The sequence below is a fragment of the Triturus cristatus genome, chromosome 12 (assembly GCF_964204655.1).
Source record: "Triturus cristatus chromosome 12, aTriCri1.1, whole genome shotgun sequence".
Lineage (NCBI taxonomy): Eukaryota > Metazoa > Chordata > Amphibia > Caudata > Salamandridae > Triturus > Triturus cristatus.
This window is the reverse complement of record NC_140595.1, coordinates 300,784,480-300,806,450: the sequence shown is the minus strand read 5'-3', so window position 1 is coordinate 300,806,450 and position 21,971 is coordinate 300,784,480. Positions and strand designations below refer to the sequence as shown.

The following is a 21,971-nucleotide window of genomic DNA, read 5'->3' as shown; positions in this document are numbered from 1 at the left end:
GACATATATATATGTATATATATATATATTATATATTTATATATATAATGTATATATATATAATGTATATATGTGTGTGTATATATATATATAATGTGTATATATATATATATATATACATATATATATATATTCACTGAAAAAAACAATGGTTTCAGGGGCGTTATAGTTAGGAATTGGCATTTAAAAAACCCTAGAAATTCACTAAAAAAACATAGGTTTCAGGGGCGTTATAGTTAGCTGGACATTTCCCTGTTACAAAACCTTAGAAATTCCCCTGTTATAGTTAGTTCAGCTAACTATAACTCACGCCCCCGCAATGCACTGCTGATGACGTCACATATTACATCACTCATGACATGGTCAGTGACATCACTGATGAAATCACTGATGACATCTGAAATTACATCACTGATGACATCACTGATGACATCATCCAGTGAATGTGTGTTTTTCTGAAAAGTTTAAATATGTTTTATATATCTATAGTGAAAGGCCTATGGAAGAATGAGTGGGTGTGTAAGTGTGTGAATGGGTGATTTTCTAGGTGCGTAACTGACTCTATAAGTGAGTCATTAAATGTATCTTACTGCAGACTAGTGACTAAACTGTGTGAATGTCTGTATGTGTCTGTGTGTTGGTGTATAAGTGGCTGCATGGTTTTGTGATTAGCTATATGAGTGTCTCTATGGGTTATTGATCGGTTGTCTGAGTATCTGTATGGGTGCCTGAGTGTTTTTGTGGGTAGGGTGTGTGTGACTCTGTGCATAGATGTGTGAGAGGGTGATTCAGTGGGTGCATGGTTTTAAGAGTGCAATTGTGATGGACTGTATGGTTGGGTGAGTGTATGTATGAGTGTGTTAGTGATTGAAGGTATATCTCAGTTGTACATGTGTCAGTAACTACATATGTGAAACGCAGTGTATATGTGTGTAAGAGTATATAACTATCTATATGTGAGAGTGTGTGATTGCGGGAGTGGCTGTATGGATGAGTGTGTGCTTGTATTAGTAATTGTATAAGAGCGTCACAATTTGTTAGCATTTTTATGAGTAAGTGAACTTGAGTGTTTTTAACTGTGTAGGTGAGTAAATTGGACTGTGTTTAATTATTTGCACGACTGACTAGGTGTGTCAGAACCTCAATGGATGATTGGCGGTGTGTGAGTGTCTATATAGGTCTAAAAATGCATATGATAGTCTTGTATGGAGTGACTATAAGTATGAGTGACTGTACAGGTGAGTGAGTGGAGATGTATGTAGACCTAAGAGTCAATGAGTGGGTATGTAGTTATTGGTATTGGAGTATCTATGGTTTTGAGAATGGCCGTCTGAAATTTTGAGTCGGTGTATCAAAGGATATATTTAGGGTGTGAGAAGATGCACTAATTTATCACATGGATGATGTCATCAGTGATATAATCAGTGATGTCATTTGAGATGTCATCAGTGATGTCATCAGTGATGTCACTGACCATGTCATGAGTGATGTAATATGTGACGTCATCAGCAGTGCATTGCGGGGGCACGAGTTATAGTTAGCTGAACTAACTATAACAGGGGAATTTCTAGGGTTTTGTACGAGGGAAATGTCCAGCTAACTATAACGCCCCTGAAACCTATGGTTTTTTTAGTGAATTTCTAAGGTTTTTTAAATGCCAATTCCTAACTATAACGCCCCTGAAACCTTTGGTTTTTTCAGTGAATTTCGAAGGTTTTTTAAATGCCAATTCCTAACTATAACGTGCATGAAACCTATGGTTTTTTCAGTGAATTTCAAAGGTTTTTTAAATGCTAATTCCTATCTATAACTTATCTCTAAAGATATCATGTTTAATGATTTTCATTGGATTTCTATATTTTTCAAATTCAGTGTGTCAATTTCATTAATTATGTTTTTTTGAAATTCTTTTTTATCACCATTTTTCAAATTTATTTTTTTAATTAATTCTTTTAAAAATTAAAAAATATTATTTGCTTTTATTGGGTTTTTCAAACATTTTTTTTTATATTTTTAAAAATATTTCTTTAACTATATGTTCAAAACTTTATTTTATATATATTTTTTCCATGTTTTTGGATCCGCGCACCCTATGCGCACCGTTCTCGATCCCTACACGTTAGCATCCGCACATGCTATGCGTTGGGTACGTGTTTAGTGCGCGATCGCAATGCGACAGGTACGCGACTCCCAGCCTATACACGAAACGTTCGATGTACGTAACGCGACGTTTACGCGCTTCCGTGATGCGTCATCTGCGTCTATGACGCTGTTGGTGCGCGGATCCCGCAAAATATTTAACGTTTAAAAAAACATATATATATGTATTTCATGTGAATAATAATTGAAGACAAACTCTAAACTAGTCTTAAAACTAATATATTTTTCCATCTAATCCTATATTTTTTTTTAATTCAATTTCGCGGAGGCGCGCTGGGTGCGTGCTGCGTATGCGCGGGGTGCGCAGATCCCATGTGAACTGCAAAAAAAGAGATTTGATTGGTTCATTACACTTCCTCTTCTAACTATTGAAAGACCCCACCCAATTCAATCATTCTTCTTTGACCTTCTTTAGAGGAGCATCTCTTTGCAGAGAAGAAGATTTTTTTAGACTAAGTTTACACTTAGCTCTAACTTTTTTCAACTAAAAATGGCTTCAGGACAGCAGGCATCACCTGCATCTCCTCATACATCTGAGGATGAATTTTCAGAGGAGGCACCACGCAAAGAACGTTTTTCTTCAGTGGTGTGACATTTTTTTACTTTTCCTGAGGGGCAGAATAAGACCAATGCCACCTTGGTCACATGCAAGATTTGCAAAAGAGTGCTGTCGCGAGGGGATCCTAACAAGAAATACTCGTGCGGCACGGCTAGTATGATGAAGCACCTAAGGACCCTTCATCAAAACAATCTTGCAAGAGAAGAGTGCAAACGGATGAGAAACACTCCTGCTCCTGCGCCTTCCACCTCATCGCAGCCGAGCACTTCAAGAGAGCATCCATCAGCCCAAACTTTTGGACATCCGTCCTCAATTTCAATTTTTAAAAGTGCTCTGCACTAAGTGCAATGCGACTTTGTGCTACGGTGAGCAGTCGATCGATCTGATCTGCTGCCGGCAAGAAAGTCACATTTGCTAGTTTTAAAAAAAAATATGTTATTGTTCCCTGAAGTTCATTGTTTGGTTCCTCCTGTTTTGTTTCTTGGTTTTTTTTTGCAGAAAAACCGAAAAAATTAAAAATTGTTCAGAAAACCCCCCCAAAAATAAAAAACAAAAAAGAAGAAAAAAAAAGTTCTTGTAAGAACTAACTTTCCTGGTTTAAAAAAAGAGCTAAATTTCTTTGTTAGTGTGTGAAAGTTTAGATGAATGTATGTGTAGTATGTAATTGACTGAATGAATGCATTAGTAGCGTATGGTGAATGTTTAAGTGCAGAACTATGAGGAAGTGCTGCAGCATCACACAGTATCCTCTTTAACTGCAGTGTGCTGTAGTACATCCGAAGCACAGGGATGCAACATATGTACATAAATATGTTGCAAATCCATGCTTCTCTCTGCACGGCTGCTTAAACTGCAGCCATGTGGTGACACAGGCACCCTTGCACCATAGTGCAAGGATATCTGTGTCATGTGCTGTTTGTTTTTGTGCAGGAAGACACACCTTCCTGCACAAAAACAATCAGTAAAGGCATTTTTCTCTTTCAATGTATGCTGAGCATTGTAGCATGCATTGAAGATATAAAAATGTGGAGAAATGAAAACAATTCTCCTTGTTGTGCTTTCCTGCACCAATTTTAGAATGGTGCAGCATTCACACACTTATCGAGATTTATGATTTCTGATAAATCTAGACATGTGTCTTGTTCTATGAGTATTCAGCGAAATCCTGCAGAACAACACTTATAAAACACCCTTTCAACGCAAACTGGTGTGCATAATGAGGTTGTATTTACATGCAGTATAAAAAGTGCACAGAGTGCCTTTTCCTCTCTTTGTAAATATGAAAGAGTGTCTTGCGCAATAACCATGTTCCAAAAAGTGACATATTTCCTTCACAGTAATAGGAATAAAAAATGGTATTCCTTTTTGTTTCAGATTTTGTTTACAATCTAAATTCATATAAATTGCTTATTTTAAAATTTGGATCTGTGAAAGAAAAGGAAAAAAAAATTCTACCATGTAATAATACATTTTTTACAACACAGCATAATTTCCACAAAGTAATTTGTTTGCCTTTTTTGCTGTTCTCAGAATATATTGAATTTCACTAAAAATAGTGATTTCAATCGTACTCATCACTTAACAGCGGGCAAAAAAAAAACAATCAGAAAGATTGTTAAAAAACCCCCAACATGCCATTCTCAGCAAAATACCACAAGATACAAATCACAGATATATAAAATGCTCACGGCTAACAAAATTTTATAAGTTTAACTTACAAAAACTGTAAATGTTGCCGCTTTAAAATATTCACTGAATCTGAGGATACATTTTTGGAGAAGGCACCACGCCCACAACGTTTTTCTTCAGTGGTGTGGAAATGTTTTACTTTTCCCAAGGGGCAAACAAAGACCAATGCCACCTTGGTCACGTGCAAGATTTGCAAAAGAGTTTTGTCGCGAGGGGATCCTAACAAGGAATACTCGCAAGTATGATGAAACACCTAAGGACCCTTCATCCGAACAATCTTGCACGAGAAGGGTGCAAACGGATGAGAAACACTCCTGCTCCTGCCTGAGTTTCTTTTCTTTTTGGCATGATTTCTCTATTTTTACATTGAAAAACAGTATCTGTAAAAAAGAATCACAAATAAATGTATATTAATAACTTTCAAATTTATACTATTCCATTACTGTACAAACACATTTTATATAAAAACTGACTAAGAAACTATAGCCCTGAACCACAAGTGTGACGATGGTTAAAACACTACATACATAGTGCATACTACTTTGAAGCAGTTCATGCCCTAAAGCATACCTCACTAAAAGACTACATGCTAACTGACTGAATTATTACAGTACTATAAGGAGACACACTGGGTGAGTGACAGGGTGTTTGCTAGAAGTGTGTGAATACTGATTGGGGAATTGAAGGTGTGAAAGACAACTGTGTAAGTGATTAGAGGACTGCATCCATAGTGAATAGGCATTTGAAGCAGCCTATGTGCTAAGGCCTGGCTCACTGCATGAGTACTTGGGTACTGACGGAATGATTAGAGTACAGCAAGGAGAGTGCCTGGGTGAATTTATAAGTGGTTGGCTTTTGACACAGTGACTTGATTAGTACCTGGTACTGAATGGGTCACTAGAGGAGTGCAAAGGGAGTGACAGGATGTTTGCTGGACTGTATGGATACTGACTAGGGAATTGAAGGTGTGAAAGACAAGTGTATAGTATGTTAGAAGACTGCATGCATACTGCATAGACATTTGAAGCAGTCTATGTGGTATTGTATGGTTCACAACATGAGTACTTGGAAACTGACTAAATCATCAGACTACTGCTAGGACAGTGCCTGGGTAAAACTTTTAAATGTTCAGTTCTGGCACAGTAAAGAGAATAGTGCATGGTACTGCACTTTAATGTCAAACACTGACACATTTTATCAATGCATAAGCAAAGAATAGCTTCTAAAGCTACTAAACATTGACAAAAAGACCGGTTTTAAAACAGTTATCTGTCAGCAAATACACGATGTTACCAAATGCTTCTATCACAATCCTTACCCAAATGCACACAGACTCACAGTGTGATTTTAGACAAGCAACACTATCCTAGGAGTTTACCAAAACTCATTCACTAGTCTAGAAGAGGTAAGGGTACTCCACACAATCTACATATTTAAGTACAGCACATTAGTGTCAAAGCATGACTCATTTAATCAACGCATAAGCAAAGACTGGCTTCTAATGCTACTAAAACTTGACAACATGACAGGTTTTAAAAGAGTTATCTGCCAGAAAATACACGATGTTACCAAATGCTTCTCTCACAGTGGTTCCCAAATGCACACAGACTCACAGTGTGATTCTAGACAAGCAACACTATCCTTAGCAGCTTACAAAAACTCATTCACTACTGTGCAAGGGGTAAGGAGACTACACACAATCTACATATTAAAGTACGGGGAACAACCTTTACAACGCAACTTTTACAACGCACTACCTTTACAACGCATTTTTTACAACGCATAATCCATTACAACGCATGACATTACAACGCATGACACTACAACGCATTTTTAAAAACTACCTTTACAACGCATTCCATTACAACGCATACTACCATTACAACGCATACCATTACAACGCATAATATTACACTACACTATCCAACACTTACCCTACTGTTGCACCCCCTGGAGTTAGAATAGTAATTTTTACCCCTATACTATCCAACACTTACCCTACTGATGCACCCCCTGGAGTTAGAATAGTAATTTTTACCCCTATACTATCCAACACTTACCCTACTGATGCACCCCCTGGAGTTAGAATAGTAATTTTTACCCCTATACTATCCAACACTTACCCTACTGTTGCACCCCCTGGAGTTAGAATAGTAATTTTTACCCCTATACTATCCAACACTTACCCTACTGTTGCACCCCCTGGAGTTAGAATAGTAATTTTTACCCCTATACTATCCAACACTTACCCTACTGTTGCACCCCCTGGAGTTAGAATAGTAATTTTTACCCCTATTCTATCCAACACTTACCCTACTGTTGCACCCCCTGGAGTTAGAATAGTAATTTTTACCCCTATACTATCCAACACTTACCCTACTGTTGCACCCCCTGGAGTTAGAATAGTAATTTTTACCCCTATACTATCCAACACTTACCCTACTGTTGCACCCCCTGGAGTTAGAATAGTAATTTTTACCCCTATACTATCCAACACTTACCCTACTGTTGCACCCCCTGGAGTTAGAATAGTAATTTTTACCCCTATACTATCCAACCCTTACCCTACTGTTGCACCCCCTGGAGTTAGAATAGTAATTTTTACCCCTATACTATCCAACACTTACCCCACTGTTGCACCCCCTGGAGTTAGAATAGTAATTTTTACCCCTATACTATCCAACACTTACCCTACTGTTGCACCCCCTGGAGTTAGAAAAGTAACTTTTACCCCTATACTATCTAATACTTACCTTAAATGTAATTTAATATTATGCGTTGTAATGGTATGCGTTGTAAAGGTAGTATGCGTTGTAATGGAAATGCGTTGTAAAGGTATTTTTTAAAAATGCGTTGTAGTGTCATGCGTTGTAATGTCATGCGTTGTAATGGATTATGCGTTGTAAAAAATGCATTGTAAGTGCATGCGTTGTAAAAGTGTGCGTTGTAACGTCATACATCCTAAAGTACAGCACATTAGTGTCAAAGCATGACTTATTTTATCAATGCATAAGCAAAGACTGGCTTCTAATGCTACTAAAACTTGACAACATGACAGGTTTTAAAACAGTTATCTGTCAGCAAATACACGATGTTACCAAATGCTTCTCTCACAGTGGTTCCCAAATGCACACATACTCACTGTGTGATTCTAGACAAACAACACTATCCCTTGCACTATACCAAAACACATTTCTTCATCTAGAAGGAGTACTACATTTTAGTATAGAAACATAACTCATTTCACAAATTCATAAACAATCACTGGTTTCTAATTCTACCAAAATATAAAAACAGCACAGTTATCTGTCTGCAAACACATGAAAAACACAAATGCTTATCACAGAATGGTTTCTACATGCACACACACTGTCAATAAGATTGTAGAGAAAAAAACTACTCCCTACACTTTAGCAGGAGAAATAAATTAGTCTGATTAAAATCAAAATAGTCTACATACATCCCCTCACAATTAAATAACTCACCTTTCAAGTTGTTTTGTAGATTAAGAAGTATATCAGTCACACACCAGATATCAGTCACACACCAGATTTTCTTGTACAGAATCTCTGCACTGTGCACCTCTCAGCAAAAACAAAGAATGGCAAAGTTTCCCTTTCCTTTTCCACACATATACATGTAAACATCAAATCACAATCCTTCACACATAAATTCAAAAGCAAACACACATTTCTATTGGTTAAACATTTCAACCCTTTCCAAATGAAATACATTTCAACCCTTCCCCCAATCTGCCTTCTGCCTGTTACCATAGAAACAGGTCATGGACGACTGCACTGAGCACACAGGTCACAAATTCAGCACACAATGTTGCTAAACAAGACAGCAAGTGTGCTTGACTTTTCAACATATCAGCTTATCATATATAATGTTCCTTACAATCAGTTTTTGTTAACCAATAAGAATCATGCGTTTAAAAAACAGAAATGTACACCCTACCTTTCAGTGTAGAAAGTTGTCATACAACCAATAATTTCTTGTCTTTTAAAAAAAAAATCCTTGGATCCGCGCACCCAACGCGAGAGCATCCGTGCACCAAACGCGATAGGATGCGCGCACCCGGCGCGCATTTCGCCGTTTTTTTTTAGCACCTCTAGAGGGTCAGAGTATTTCCACTCTGCCCCCTTTATATGTTTTACACACTTATTCCCCTTGCTTCTTCAGCCTCGCTTCTACCGAGGCAGAAAGTGGCCGCCAACAGTTCCTGGTTTCGAATGTAGACAGACACTCGACAGCCAATTAGCATTCAGCGTGCGATCGGGAGGGTGCGCGCTCGATTCGGGGAGGGTGCGCTTACGGTGCGGGTAGGGTCCGCGGATCCTCCTCGGCCATAGATATCACTAACTTTTTTACCCTAATTTTCTCAGGAACTAATGAACAGATTCACACCATTTATGCAAAAGGCATGAGTCTGAACTGAGGACTACCTCTTTGCCAAATTTGGTGTCATTCCGTTCAGCGGTTCGGGCTGTAGTTGCGACAACAGAACCTATGGGAAATTGCATGGGGAAAACGTGTTTTGGGACCCCCCTTTTTTCTCGACCCCCGCTTTAAGAATCACCACAAAACTTTCAGGGTAGGAGCAGAGCGGAGCTGGCCAAAAGTTTGGAAAATTTCGCGAGGATTCATCAACCGGCGCCAGACTTATTGGGAATAGAATGTTGCAGATTTCCTATGGAAAATAGGTCCTAACTATAACTATCTACTGGCGACCGCCAGTAGATTATATATATATATATATATATATATATATATATATATATATTATCTACTGGCGGTCGCCAGTAGATAGTTATAGTTACAACCTAGTTTCCATAGGAAATCTCAAAATTCTATTTTGAATAACTTTGGCTCCGGTTGACGAATCCTCGTGAAATTTTCAAAACTAATGGGGCGCTCCGCTCAGCTCCTACCCTGAAAGTCTCGGGGTGATTCGTCAAGCGGGGGCCGAGAAAAAGGGGGGTCCCAAAATGCGTTTTCCCCATGTTATTTTCCATAGGACCTTTAGACACAGCTACAGCCCGAACGGCTGAACAGAATTACGTGAAATTTGGCAGAGAGGTAGCCATAAGGTCAAGGAAGTGCCTTTTGCAGGTCTGGTGTAAATCTGTTCAGTATTTCCTGAGAAAATAAAAGCATATCAATATCTATACGCGCGCACCGTGCGCGCACGGTGCGCGCACCCTGCCGTGCGCGAGCGCAATTCTGATTGGTTGTTAGATGTCGGTAAACATTCGAATCGGTCATAACCAGGAAGTGTCAGTCGCCATTTTGTCTCTCGCAGTCTGAGGGGGTGAAAAAAAAGGTGGAGAACGTGAAAAGGGGGCAGAGTGGACAGTTCCTGACCCCCTAGCCTTGGTCAGGGGGTCACAGAAGGACCCCCAAGGGAGAAAAAAAATGTTTTATTTTTTTTTAAATCGCGAGGTGCGCGCACGCTGCGCGCACGGCACGCACTGCGAATCGTGGGTGCTTGGTGCGCGAAGCGCACCGAGTGCCCACAGCGCGCGCACGGTGTGCGAAGCGCACGGTGTGCGAAGCGCACCGTGCGCGCAGGGTGAGCGCACCTCGCGATTTAAAAAAAAAATAATAAATCATGATGCGCGCACGGTGAAAAACCTGAAAAAAAAATATAATAAATATATAACTTAGCATTTAAAAATCCGTACAAATTCACTGAAAAAACCATAGGTTTCACACGCGTTATAGTTACGAATTAGCATTTAAAAAACCTTGCAAATTCACTTTAAAAACCATAGGTTTCACACATGTTATAGTTAGCTGGACATTTCACTCGTAAAAAACCAATGAAATGACCCCGTTATAGTTACTGCAGGCAACTATAACTCACGCGACCGCAATCCTCTGCTGATGACGTCAGATATTACATCACTGATGACATATGTGTCTTTATGAAAAATAAATATTTGTAATATATGTATAGCTAAAGATTAATGGAAGAAGACATGGGTAAATAAGTGTCTAAATACAGTGATGTAATATCTGACGTCATCAGCAGAGGATTGCGGTCGCGTGAGTTATAGTTGCCTGCAGTAACTATAACGGGGGAATTTCAATGGTTTTTTACGAGTGAAATGTCCAGCTAACTATAACATGTGTGAAACCTATGGTTTTTTAAGTGAATATATATATATATATATATATATATATATATCCAGTCCAGCAGGAGGGATAGGCGCCACACCAATCTAGTGTCAATAATTTTATTCCAATTGAATAAAATAAACTGAACAATGCGTTTCAGCCACAACTGCTTTTGTCAAATTCAAAGCGCATCGGAAATGATGTACAATATATCTGTAAACCAAAAACATCCAAGATCTCGGATAAAGAACCTAGCTAAGGAAAAAGGTTTTTTTGCTCAGTTAGAGTCAGAAAAAACATGGCATGAAAGTAAAAATGTCCTTTCTTGAGTCCCCTCACTCACCAGGGTTTCCCCACGGTGATATGCTTCATCATAGGGGCCATCCCAACCCGCTGCGGGTAGTGGCGTGCTACAACTTGCGACACTACGTAGGAGCACTGATTTGTGAGTGACTATGTGTAGTGCAGTGGTATAAGTGGAGTGGGTGAGTTAAAAATATCTAACTAGTGGGTGAAATAACTTTATTCGGGCCCCTAGTTGACATGTTAAAAACGGGGTCGGTCTCTAGGGTCTCTGTCTACTATGGGTCAGGGGTCCCTAGTGGATGTCAAATAGTTTCGAGCTTCCCCAGTGCTCTTCTTCAGGACAAACAAGCCCTGTGTGTACCACTCCTTTAGAAGCAAGACAATAACCAAAACACCTGATCACAACAGCCAAAAAAGAGCTGCAAACAACCACAGAGAAGCACTCCTTGAACATAGACAGAAGGAAACTACTATGCAGGACAAGAGACCAATTTGCATCACCACTTACAACATTGTATCAAACAAGGTGACCAAAATCATCAAACAACTCTGACGGACACTGAGCAGTGCTACCTTGGACATACCCAGACCTATGTTCAGCCACAGAAAAGGTAAAACCTGAGAAACTATTTTGTCCACACACGCCCTAAAGACAACGAAAAATCAGATGGGCAAAAAACCTTGCACACGTTACCCGAAGGACACTATCCGTGCAGTAACAGCAGTGTGTGTCACCTGACCACAGCCACCAAAAAGGTGAATTTCAACAACCAAAGGACCTGGGAACTGCACAGTTTCACTAATTGCAATACTACAGGGGTGGTATACCTGATCACCTGCACCTGTAACCTTCACTATGTGGGAATGACCACAGGAAAAGTGAGTACCAGGATTGTCGAGCACCGCAGCAACATCAGGTGCAAGCGGGCGAAAACAAAAATGACATCACACTTCATTGAAAGGCAACATACACCCAACAACATGAAATGGGTGGTCCTTGAACACATCAAAAGCAATGACAATTTAGAGCAAAGACTACTCGAAAAAGAACAACGTTGGGTTTTCAAATTACGTACTGATAGCCAAGGTCTAAACGATGGCATCCCTTGGGGGCATTTCTCAAAATAAAACACCACAGTACCCCAATATATAGGGAGGAGGCAACAACAGCCATCACATGACATTTATTATGTACCCCTGATTATGAGCGAAAAACAAGCCCTCGTTCAACCACAACATCACATTATAGTCAGTACACACACCCCGTTTGTCTGCGTGTACGTATTGTACTTTCTCCTTTTATTCTTTCAATCTCTATTCAATTTGTATTCCTTTATTTCTTCTTCAGTCTTTTCATTATTTCTTTCATTATATTTCAAATTCCGTGCAATAAGCATTGCACCAGTCCTTCCACGCTCTTTCTGCGCACTCCAAAAGGGCCACCTCTTTAGCCAATCATGGCGGCCATTTTGTGAAGATTTCCGCTCTAGTTTTTCAAAGTATGACTAGGCGGAAACACTTCCTATTAAAACCTCCTCCCGGGAAAGACTTAGTAATATGTGGTCTCGAGGGACAGCAGGCGAACACGCCCAAGAGGATTTCCCTTCAAGTAAGTCTCTTCCTTTGTAGGTACGGACAGGGCAGCCTGTGGCAACCACCACAGCTCACCCGCGTTTCTTTCCTTTAGCAACGAACCTTTCAACATCGCTTTGTCCCATTTTTTCCATCTTTAACATTCGAGTCCGAACCTCTCAGACCCTCGGCGACCATGAAGCACAATATTGCTTTCTAAATAGTATGTTGAACCCTCCATGTATTTATGTCCATTTTGTATTATGTGTCTTTGGAAGTTTTCAGCTCCACGTATTTTAACGCGCTTCAAACAACATCACAAAAGATACTATAAGAGGCATTAACGAGCATTTGTGTGTTTTTCTTTTCACCATAACGCATGATCCTACACAAGGACGTAACCAGAATTAACAACACCCGTCATGTCCCATTGGTAGTGTCACGGGGTGAACCCTGTGTTTTTGTTTTTAGATTATACCAAGGCACTGGTTCACGGCGCCACAATTAGGTGTGGCTGAGTAAGGAATGTGTTTTTGTCTTCTTAATCAAGCATGGCAAAGCGTGTACACACCCTAATGGATGAGTGAACAGTTGTATTGTGTTTTTAACTAAATCACCTACACCACAGGGAGTAGGTTGTACGTGATAATCTTGTCTTTTCATTTCTATTCACAGATACTACAGGATTATCGTATCGTATGTATTAACCCCGCTTGCTTAACAATTGCAGCGCAACTTAGTTTTCCTCATTTTAGGTCACTTAAGGAGTGGTACACACAGGGCTGGACCCTGTGTCGGTCCTGAAGAAGAGCACTGGGGAAGCTCGAAACTAGTTGACGTCCACTAGGGACCCCTGACCCATAGAAGACAGGGACCCTAGAGACCGACCCCGTTTTTAACATAACTATTTCACCCACTAGTTAGATATTGTTAACTCACCCATTCCACTTATACCACTGCACTACACAGTCACTCACAAAACAGTGCTCCTACGTAGTGTCGCAAGTCGTAGCACGCCCCAACCAGCAGCGGGTTGGGATGGGCCCCTATGATGAACCATGTCACCGTGGGGAAACCCTGGTGAGTGAGGGGACTCAAGAAAGGACATTTTTCCTTTCATGCCATGTTTTTTCTGACTCTAACTGATCAAAAAAACCTTTTTCCTTAGCTTGGTTCTTTATCCAAGATCTCAGATGTTTTTGGTTTACGATTGAAACAGGAGGGTGGACCTAGCTTTTCCGTCTTTCTCCCCCCATTTTCTGATTTTTGTACAATATATCCGCCCACGTAATGATAGACAGCGAAGAAATACTTCATGACATTGATCTTAAATGGTTTTCAAAGTTACAAATGATAAATTTAAAATTAATATCAGTAAATTCACTGAATCCTCGATGGCAAGCAAAAGGTGAAATAAGAAACATAAGTAACACATAACATTTCATTGTTTGTATAATGGCGATCGGTATATGCTCTAAACGTTTCTAGCTCTTAATATCGTAGCAACAAAACAATGACACCAATATGGTACAAAATACAACGAAGCAAATTTTCACTGTGTCTAAGCATTAAACAAGTTCATGAACTCAAAGTGGAGAATCACTTATAAATACCTGATCCGATAGTTAGGTATTTCAAATTCAATTAATAGGAGCGTCAGAGAATTTTTTTTTATCCGATTCATGAAACACCAAGTGGCCATCTGGGAAATTAATCAATGGCTAAATAGCCAAACATCGAAAACCATATTCTAAAAGGTAACATACCAAATTATCAAGGACCTGAAGTATAATCACATAATATACTTAAAATAAAGGAAGGGAGGAAATTGCAAACATGACAAACCGATGTCCAAATAATACAGTGATTCATATTGTGCACTCAAACACACCTAGTGTGGAATAATAATAAATCATAAATCATTATAAAACAGCAAAAAATACCTGTAACCACACAACTACGCAATTTTCATGAATGGTAAGATAGCAGACTTTTCAGGTCCGGACCATACAATGTAGTAAATTTTACTTTATACACTCCATCATAAAGGGACAGATGTCCTCAGAACAATCCTATTTTGTTATAGAGCCTAATAAATGGCCCATGTTGTAGCTCACATGCCAAAATAGGCCATTGATTGCTAGGATCCTAAACTATAGGGACCAGGACGTCCTGCTACAAAAAGCGCGAGAGAAGCCACAGATTGATTTTGAGAACTGCCAGGTGTCGCTGTATCCAGACTATACGCTACTGGTCCAAAGGAGGTGCTCTTCATTCCAGATGGTCAAGAAAAAGCTGCGTACATTAAACTTCAAATACGCCTTGTTATTTCCTGCACGTTTAAAAATAATATATAATCAGAAAACGTACTTTTTGGAATCTTCGGGGGATGTGGAGAAATGGATTGAGGTAATAGACCCAACACAACTATCGGGTCGGCCTCTTCTGAGGTCCCCCCACAGCCCCAAGGGAGCCCGGGGACGACGCTGGCAGCGGAGTGCAGGTACTGCAGACAAAGTTGTGTTTCCGGATCCCACGCAGGAACAGGCGCAAATTAGCAAGGAGCTAGCCCTGGTAGCGGCCACCACTTTCAGGGGCATAACAGCGTGTCGAGACTCGGAGTTATCTGAGCACAGCACTGTCCGCTCAGACTCGGAAGGCAGCTTGACACTTTTCCCCAGTGTGACCCCGCAAATGGCTGATAAGCTACAAGACATGTAGATGCCCTGTTCTCTCTCTCCTCTAGCAATGGATGCTCTGGCCCGATGTGGCCTTGGCACGGAGACTTCAAGATGATCGTATCCTTTTGCTGTGATATCTTATGTCATAAATGGTCTATCATAATTGTCCTTTTATACGCGCGGGCTCAGAGGAGCTCTCAAATGTGGAACTTTGCCCTATGACGGCGTTGGCTGTTGGTCCCCCAAATGAGAATGCCACTGTTTGTTTAATAACTGTTAACTGTGTGCAATGTTTAGTTTGGCTTTGTTTAGTTCACCAGCTAGGCCTGGAATTCAAGTTATTAAGGGGGTATCTGGGCTCTGACAAGATGCAAATGCTGAGACTCACTGATTTGGTTGGTTCCCCCCTTGAGATGTACTGGATGCGAATTGTAACCAATGCAGAACTTAGACACTTTTAACATTATCACGTGGAATGTCCGTGGTCTGGGCTCGGTCTATAAGAGGCACAGTGTTTACGTGCAACTGCTGCGACGTAAGGCACATATTGTATTCCTCCAGGAATTGCACCCGACAGATTCAGAAGCTGCAAAGATGCGCAAAAAATGAAGAGGACAGGTTATATCTATTAATTACTTGGCCTTCGCCAGGGGGATCACTATATGGATAAGAGGAGGGGTTCCATTTGTCCTCACTGATAAGCGGTGGATACCCAAGGAAGATACCTATTTTTAAAGGGTGCATTGGATGGGAGACCTGTTGTTTTAGGGACTGTGTACGTGCCAAATTGTGATCAGAATAAGTCTTTTTTAGGCCTGAATTCTATCTTAGCAGGCTGGGAGGCAACCCCATGGATAATTTGAGGCGACTGCAATGCTGTCATTGATGTCGGTCTTGACCGCTCACACCCTCCTCTGAATGGCACAATGGCTAGTAAACAGGCGGATGCATTCCGTAGCTGGGTGGATGGCTGGCTCCTCCATGATGTGTGGAGACAGAGGAATCCATTGGGCAAAGAGTACTCCTTCTACTACCCAGTGCACCAACTACACAAACAAATAGATAGGCTTCTGTGTTCCCGCTCCACAGCTTACCAGGTGACACATACCACTTACCTGGCCAAGACCTTCTCTGATCATAACCCCTTAGAGACTACTATTACATGGTGTAGAATACCTACGTAATTACTTGAGGATACAGTGTTCCACAGTACTCTTTCTACAACACTCCAAAACTATTTTTCTGAAATGCAAACACCGCATCCACCATTCTAGTTGAATGGGATGCACTAAAAACAGTGATCAGAGGGACAGCGATTAGCGCCACGGTGGGCGCGAGGCAGGAAGTACACAGGAACCTAAAGGAAACGGAAGATAGAATGACGATTTTGGAGCAGGAGGCATTGCATGCCCCCGGTAAGCGAACTGACTTACAGGGGTCACGCATCACACATGCGCAACTGCTGGAAACATTCCGGCTGATTGACTACCGCTCCTACACTCAAATAAAGCACTCTGCTGCGGATAAATCGGGTACCCTATTAGCCAAATTAATCAGGGATGACCCACCCATTACTGTCATTAGCCATATCAACCTGCCTGGAGGGGCCACAGTATGTACTCAGTATGCTATAAATGAGGCCTTCTGTGTATATTATGAAGGGTTGTACCGCGCGCCAATCCCACTGGACGATGTACATATTGACGATTTTCTTGCAGACTTACCGTTCTAGCAGATTCCGGATGATGTGCAGCACACGTTCTCGGGGCCCATCCCTAGCAGAGAAATCAAAGCCGCTATATCGGGACTTTCACGTAATAAAGCGCCTGGCATGGATGGCTTACCAGTGGAATTCTTTGAGACTTACTTGGATATACTAGTACCCCAGCTGGAAGCAGTGTACAATCAATCTCTTGAGTTAGGGCATCTACCCCACTCTACGGTCCAAGCGCTGGTAGTATCGCTACCTAAGCCAGGGAGGGACCTGGCTGACAAGTCCGGTTACCACCCCTTGTCCTTATTATCTACAGAATATAAGATATTATGACACTATGTCAAAAAGCAATGGTCCCCTGACCGGATTGAACCGCAGACGCATGAACTAGTTAAAGCACTTTATCTCATGGGCCGGGGCAGCCATCTTATTAAATGGTTATATTTGAGTATCCACACACATGTGAAGCTCCCACTTGAGGTGCTCCGAGCACATTGGGCGATGGATATAGTTAGAGAATTCACAGATAAAGAATGGGCAGGAATCTTAGATTACCTTAGGAAAATCCCACGTAATGCAAAGTTTAAATTTATACAATGCATGCATGCTAATACACCGAGCCTACCTAACACCACACAAGCTGCAGAAAATATATCCATCCACCATACATCGCTGCCCTAGATGTCAAATGGTGGAGGCCGACTTACTTCATATGCTATGGACCTGCCCGGGTCTGAGAGCCTACTGGATAAGGGTGATACAGACACTGGAGATGGTTACCCATCTTGATATAAGGGACTCGGCGTTAGTGTGTTTACTTGGTCTCCTTAAACACGGACCAGTGCAGAAGGTTCAGTTACGCTTTATGGACCTGGCATTGTTGCTGGCCAAAAGATCCATCACCATGCGTTGGAAATCGACTAAGGCTCCTTCATTACACACATGACACAACGAAATGATTAGTTGGGCGGGGGCGGAAAGTGCATCCCTGCGCAGGGAGGAAGCCAGGGGACTCCGGAAAAACCCAATATCGTTGGAGTGGGATGTCATATTGGAGGCCTTCTAGGGTAGTGACCTAGAGGGTGTATCAGATGTTCCACAAACACAATGAGTACATGCATACCGCACTTAACTAGGAAAATAGCACGATGAATGGGGGGAATCTCTTCATGCGGAATGGGTAAACCCCACTCAGATTGATGGAAGAGACGTGCACACGACTCAAATATTCTTGCACTCAGGGCCAAGGGGGAGGGGGGGTAGTATATGGGGGGAGTTCATCGGGTTGCAATAGCAGTGTTATCATTTATGTCACGGAGATGTTTGAATGCAACAATGTGTATAACATGCAGTCTTTATACCAGAATACGCGGTTGACATGACACCATATCATACAGAATGAGGTAATAAGCAGATACTCATTGTGTAACACATGTATAACAATGAAGAAAATATTTTGTGCACTACTAAATAAAAAAACCAATAAATATTATTAGGTAATTATAATTAAACTACTTCCCACCCTGTAAAGGTGAATGATCAAAAGGGCCCAGTGATGCTACAACAGTGATCACCCAACACAGAGTCGATATTAAATCTCAAGCAACTAATGTTTTTTAACAGAACCCATATGGATCAAAATGATGAATGAACTATTGTTGCCACTGACATGATAGTCTATGTTTCCGGCATGGTGTGCATGTACGTAGGAGGGCACATGTTGTGTCCCCCTGTGTGCATCCACAGGGCGTGAGGCACTTTGTTTCCTCTCTGCCAGGAATTACATGGAGGAGGAACTGCCATGTAGATCCTGGCGGAGAGGAAACTCCTAATATGCTTGGCGGGACCGCGGTAGTCCTGCCAAACATATGGATGCGTCCTGACCTCTTCAACATTGCCAGGGAATGGCAGTTCCATGGCCGCTGCGGCAGGGCTGTGGCGGTCCCACCACCCATATCACAATATGGCGGTGGGGAGACTGCCACCACTGCCCCTGCAAGTCTGATGGTCCTCGGACCGCCAGACTTGCAATCGGGCCCCAAGTGTCTACTTAACAGTTACATACAATGTCTTACCTTGGGGATTACGTATCCTGCAATGCTGACCTCTTTCCAAGGAGCGTGGTAGACACCAAGGGGGACGACATTGGCAAAGCGCTGGATCTCATGCAGGACTGCCTGTGTATAGGGCATTTTTGCCTTATCCTCGTAATTCAAGAGCTCACTGTCTCCAAAGATTTCTTCAATTTCTTTATGACACCGTTCTGAAAAGAACCCAAAAATATTCATCCTTTGTGATCACTTTAAAGACATTGTGTTAAGTGGGCTCCTCTGAAATTTCTAATGCAGACAAAAAATACTCTACCATAACTTCATACCCTTACCCTTCTCTTTCCATGATAATATTGAGCAAGAGCTTGGATTTGCATTGTTCCAGAATGATGATCTGCACTGTCAAATTAAAGATAGTAATATATTGGGATGGATTTCAGTTGCTTGCTACAGAATATTAAACCTTGTTCATATACTCCTTTACCTTCAGCAACCAGAAATGTTTATCCCATCCCTATTTGAGTTTATGCCATCAATTTAGACCAGCAAATGTCGCAAGCTTCACTGCGGGCTGTAGCGGAACTCAGCGGTCCTTTGTCTGAACATTTACGTGTTTATTTCTTGGCCTCTGACACTGAACGAGGGCAGCAGCTCCTGTAGCCAGTCACTGATAGAAGTCTGTAGTAGGACTCAATCTTCCCATAAAAATTGCACTGAATCAGCTGATGGTTTGGTGCCTTCCTTTAACAGAACATATCTTACTGCCTTGGATAGGTTTGCTTCTTTAAAGTCCTCTAAAGCTAAGGTTATTCTAAAAGCTCCCTGAATTTATTTTGGCATAAAAGCAAACACCATCAAGCTAAGAAACACTAGTAGTACACATGTTCTTCAGCTAAACTAAAACAATCTTCACATCTACTCCATTCCTTGGTTATGAAGTTAATTTGCTCACCTAAATCAACAGCTGCTTGCAAACTGTCATGCAAACTGCTCCTACCAACGGCTGTTCTTTCCTCAAATATACAAATGTTGATTTAATCCTTTGCTATTGCCACAAATAACCACCTTATGGCCCCGGGGACCCCATCTCCCAGGGCCTGGCCTTACGTTGGGGACCGCAGGGGAGCCCATATATATATATATATGTATTACCTACTGGCGGTCGCTAGTAGGTAGATATAGTTAGGACCTATTTTCCATAGGAAATCCGCAACATTCTATTTAGAATAACTTTGCCGCCGATTGACGAATCTTCGCGAAATTTTCCAAACTTTTGGCCAGCTCCGGTCCGCTCCTGTCCTGAAAGTTTCACGGTTATTCGTCAAGCGGGGGGCGAGAAAAAAGGGGGGTCCCAAAACACGTTTTCCTCATGCATTTTCCCATAGGACCTTTAACCGCAGCTACAGCCCGAACTGCTGAATGGAATTACAGCAAATTTGGCAAAGAGGTAGTCCTCAGTTCAGACTCATGCCTTTTGCTTAAATGATGTAAATCCGTCAGTAGTTCCTGAGAAAATGACAGTTAAAAGTACACATATATATCTATGGCCTCGGAGGATCCGCGCACCCTCCCGATCACAAGCTGAATTTTAATTGGCTGCCAACACTCTGAATCAGAAAGTGTTGGCAGCCATCTTGTGCCTCGGTAGAACCGAGGCACAAGAAACCCCCCAAAAAACATCGGAAAACGGGAAAAGGGGGCAGGGTAGAAACACCCTGACCCCCTAGGCCTGCTAAGGTGTCCCACAAGGACCCTCAAGGCCCTTTTTTTTAAAAAACAGGAGGATGCGCGCTGGATGCGCGCATCCTGCCGATAGAAAAAAAAACGTCAGTGCGGGCTCCCACTCTGAATATGCTAATTTGCCTCCGGGGGAGGGGCAAATCCCGGGGACATATTGAAAAAGTAAATGTGGGGGGTCCCAATCCCCCTCACACGGCCCGAGGACCGCCACCCCCGGGGCTCTAACATAATATCGGCGGGGGGCTCACGGCCCCCCCGCAGCCCTGGGGACCGCCACCCCTGGGGCTTCTTTAAAATGGGTGGGGGGCTCTCAGGCCCCCCCAGCCCCGGGGACCGCCACCCCCGGGGCTTCACTACATTTGGTGTATGCCTGGGGACCGCCACCCCTCGGGGCAACTTCAAAATGTGGGAGGGGGGCCTCGCGGCCCCCCTCCTGGAGCCTTGTATAGGCCCTGGGGACCGCCACTCCCCAGGGCCGTCTCCTGCAGTGTCCCGGGGAGCCCACCCCCGGGACACTGCTGTTTGCAATGGCAGGGCGGGAGCCTCGCGGCTCTCACCCTGCCATTGCAAACTGCTTTGCTTCATTGAAGCGAGAGCAGGGAAACCTGTATTATTCACTGAAAAAAACATGGGTTTCAGGCACATTATAGTTAGAAATTAGCATTTAAAAAACCTTAGAAATTCACTGAAAAAACATAGGTTTTAGGGAAAGTTATCGTTAGTTGGACATTTCACTCGTACAAAAGCATAGAAATCCCCCGTTATAGTTCGTTCAGCTAACTATAACTAGTAAATAGAGTTTAAAGTAGCATTTGACCTAAATATTTTATATGTAATTTAAATCTAATGTAAATTAAATATATTCCCCTTATATCTAAATATATATATATATCAATAAATCTGCCAATGTTGTCTGGTTATCTGTTTAAGGATCCAAACTATAAATAGGAAATGTTTCTTATATATACAACAAAACACATAAATAAATATAACAAAATAAAAATAAAAATAAATAAATAAACATATAAAAATAAAATTGAAATGCAAAATGGCACCCAAAGTATGCCATTGTCGAGTGTGGGTTAACACTCCAGCCTACTGAAACACACAAGGGGAATTCTTTGTTTTTATTACACTCTATCATTTTAAAAAGACTGTCTAGATGTTGGGACTCTATGGTCCAGTTGAAGGCATTCGCTGAAACGCGTCGACCGTCCCTGTTGTTGTGCACTTGGTGAAGCAGATGAAATAAACGATATTGACTGACCTTACCGTTCTGTGGACTTCCTTGGTGCTGTGGATACCTTGGTGGGGGATGCTACCGAGTTTCTTTCTTAAATGTGAAGTGCAGCGGCTGATCTGCACACCACAGGCAC

The 21,971-nt window shown here is 41.7% G+C and overlaps 1 protein-coding gene across 1 annotated transcript in view; it reads right to left on the bottom strand.

Moving 5' to 3' along the window:
- LOC146775926 (cytochrome P450 2C23-like) overlaps nucleotides 1-21,971 on the bottom strand; it is a 768,862-nt gene that overhangs the window by 338,037 nt on the left and 408,854 nt on the right. The window contains exon 7 of the mRNA XM_085639573.1: nucleotides 18,880-19,067. Coding sequence (XP_085495699.1) covers nucleotides 18,880-19,067 — 188 coding nt within the window. The remainder of the gene's footprint in view (nucleotides 1-18,879; nucleotides 19,068-21,971) is intronic.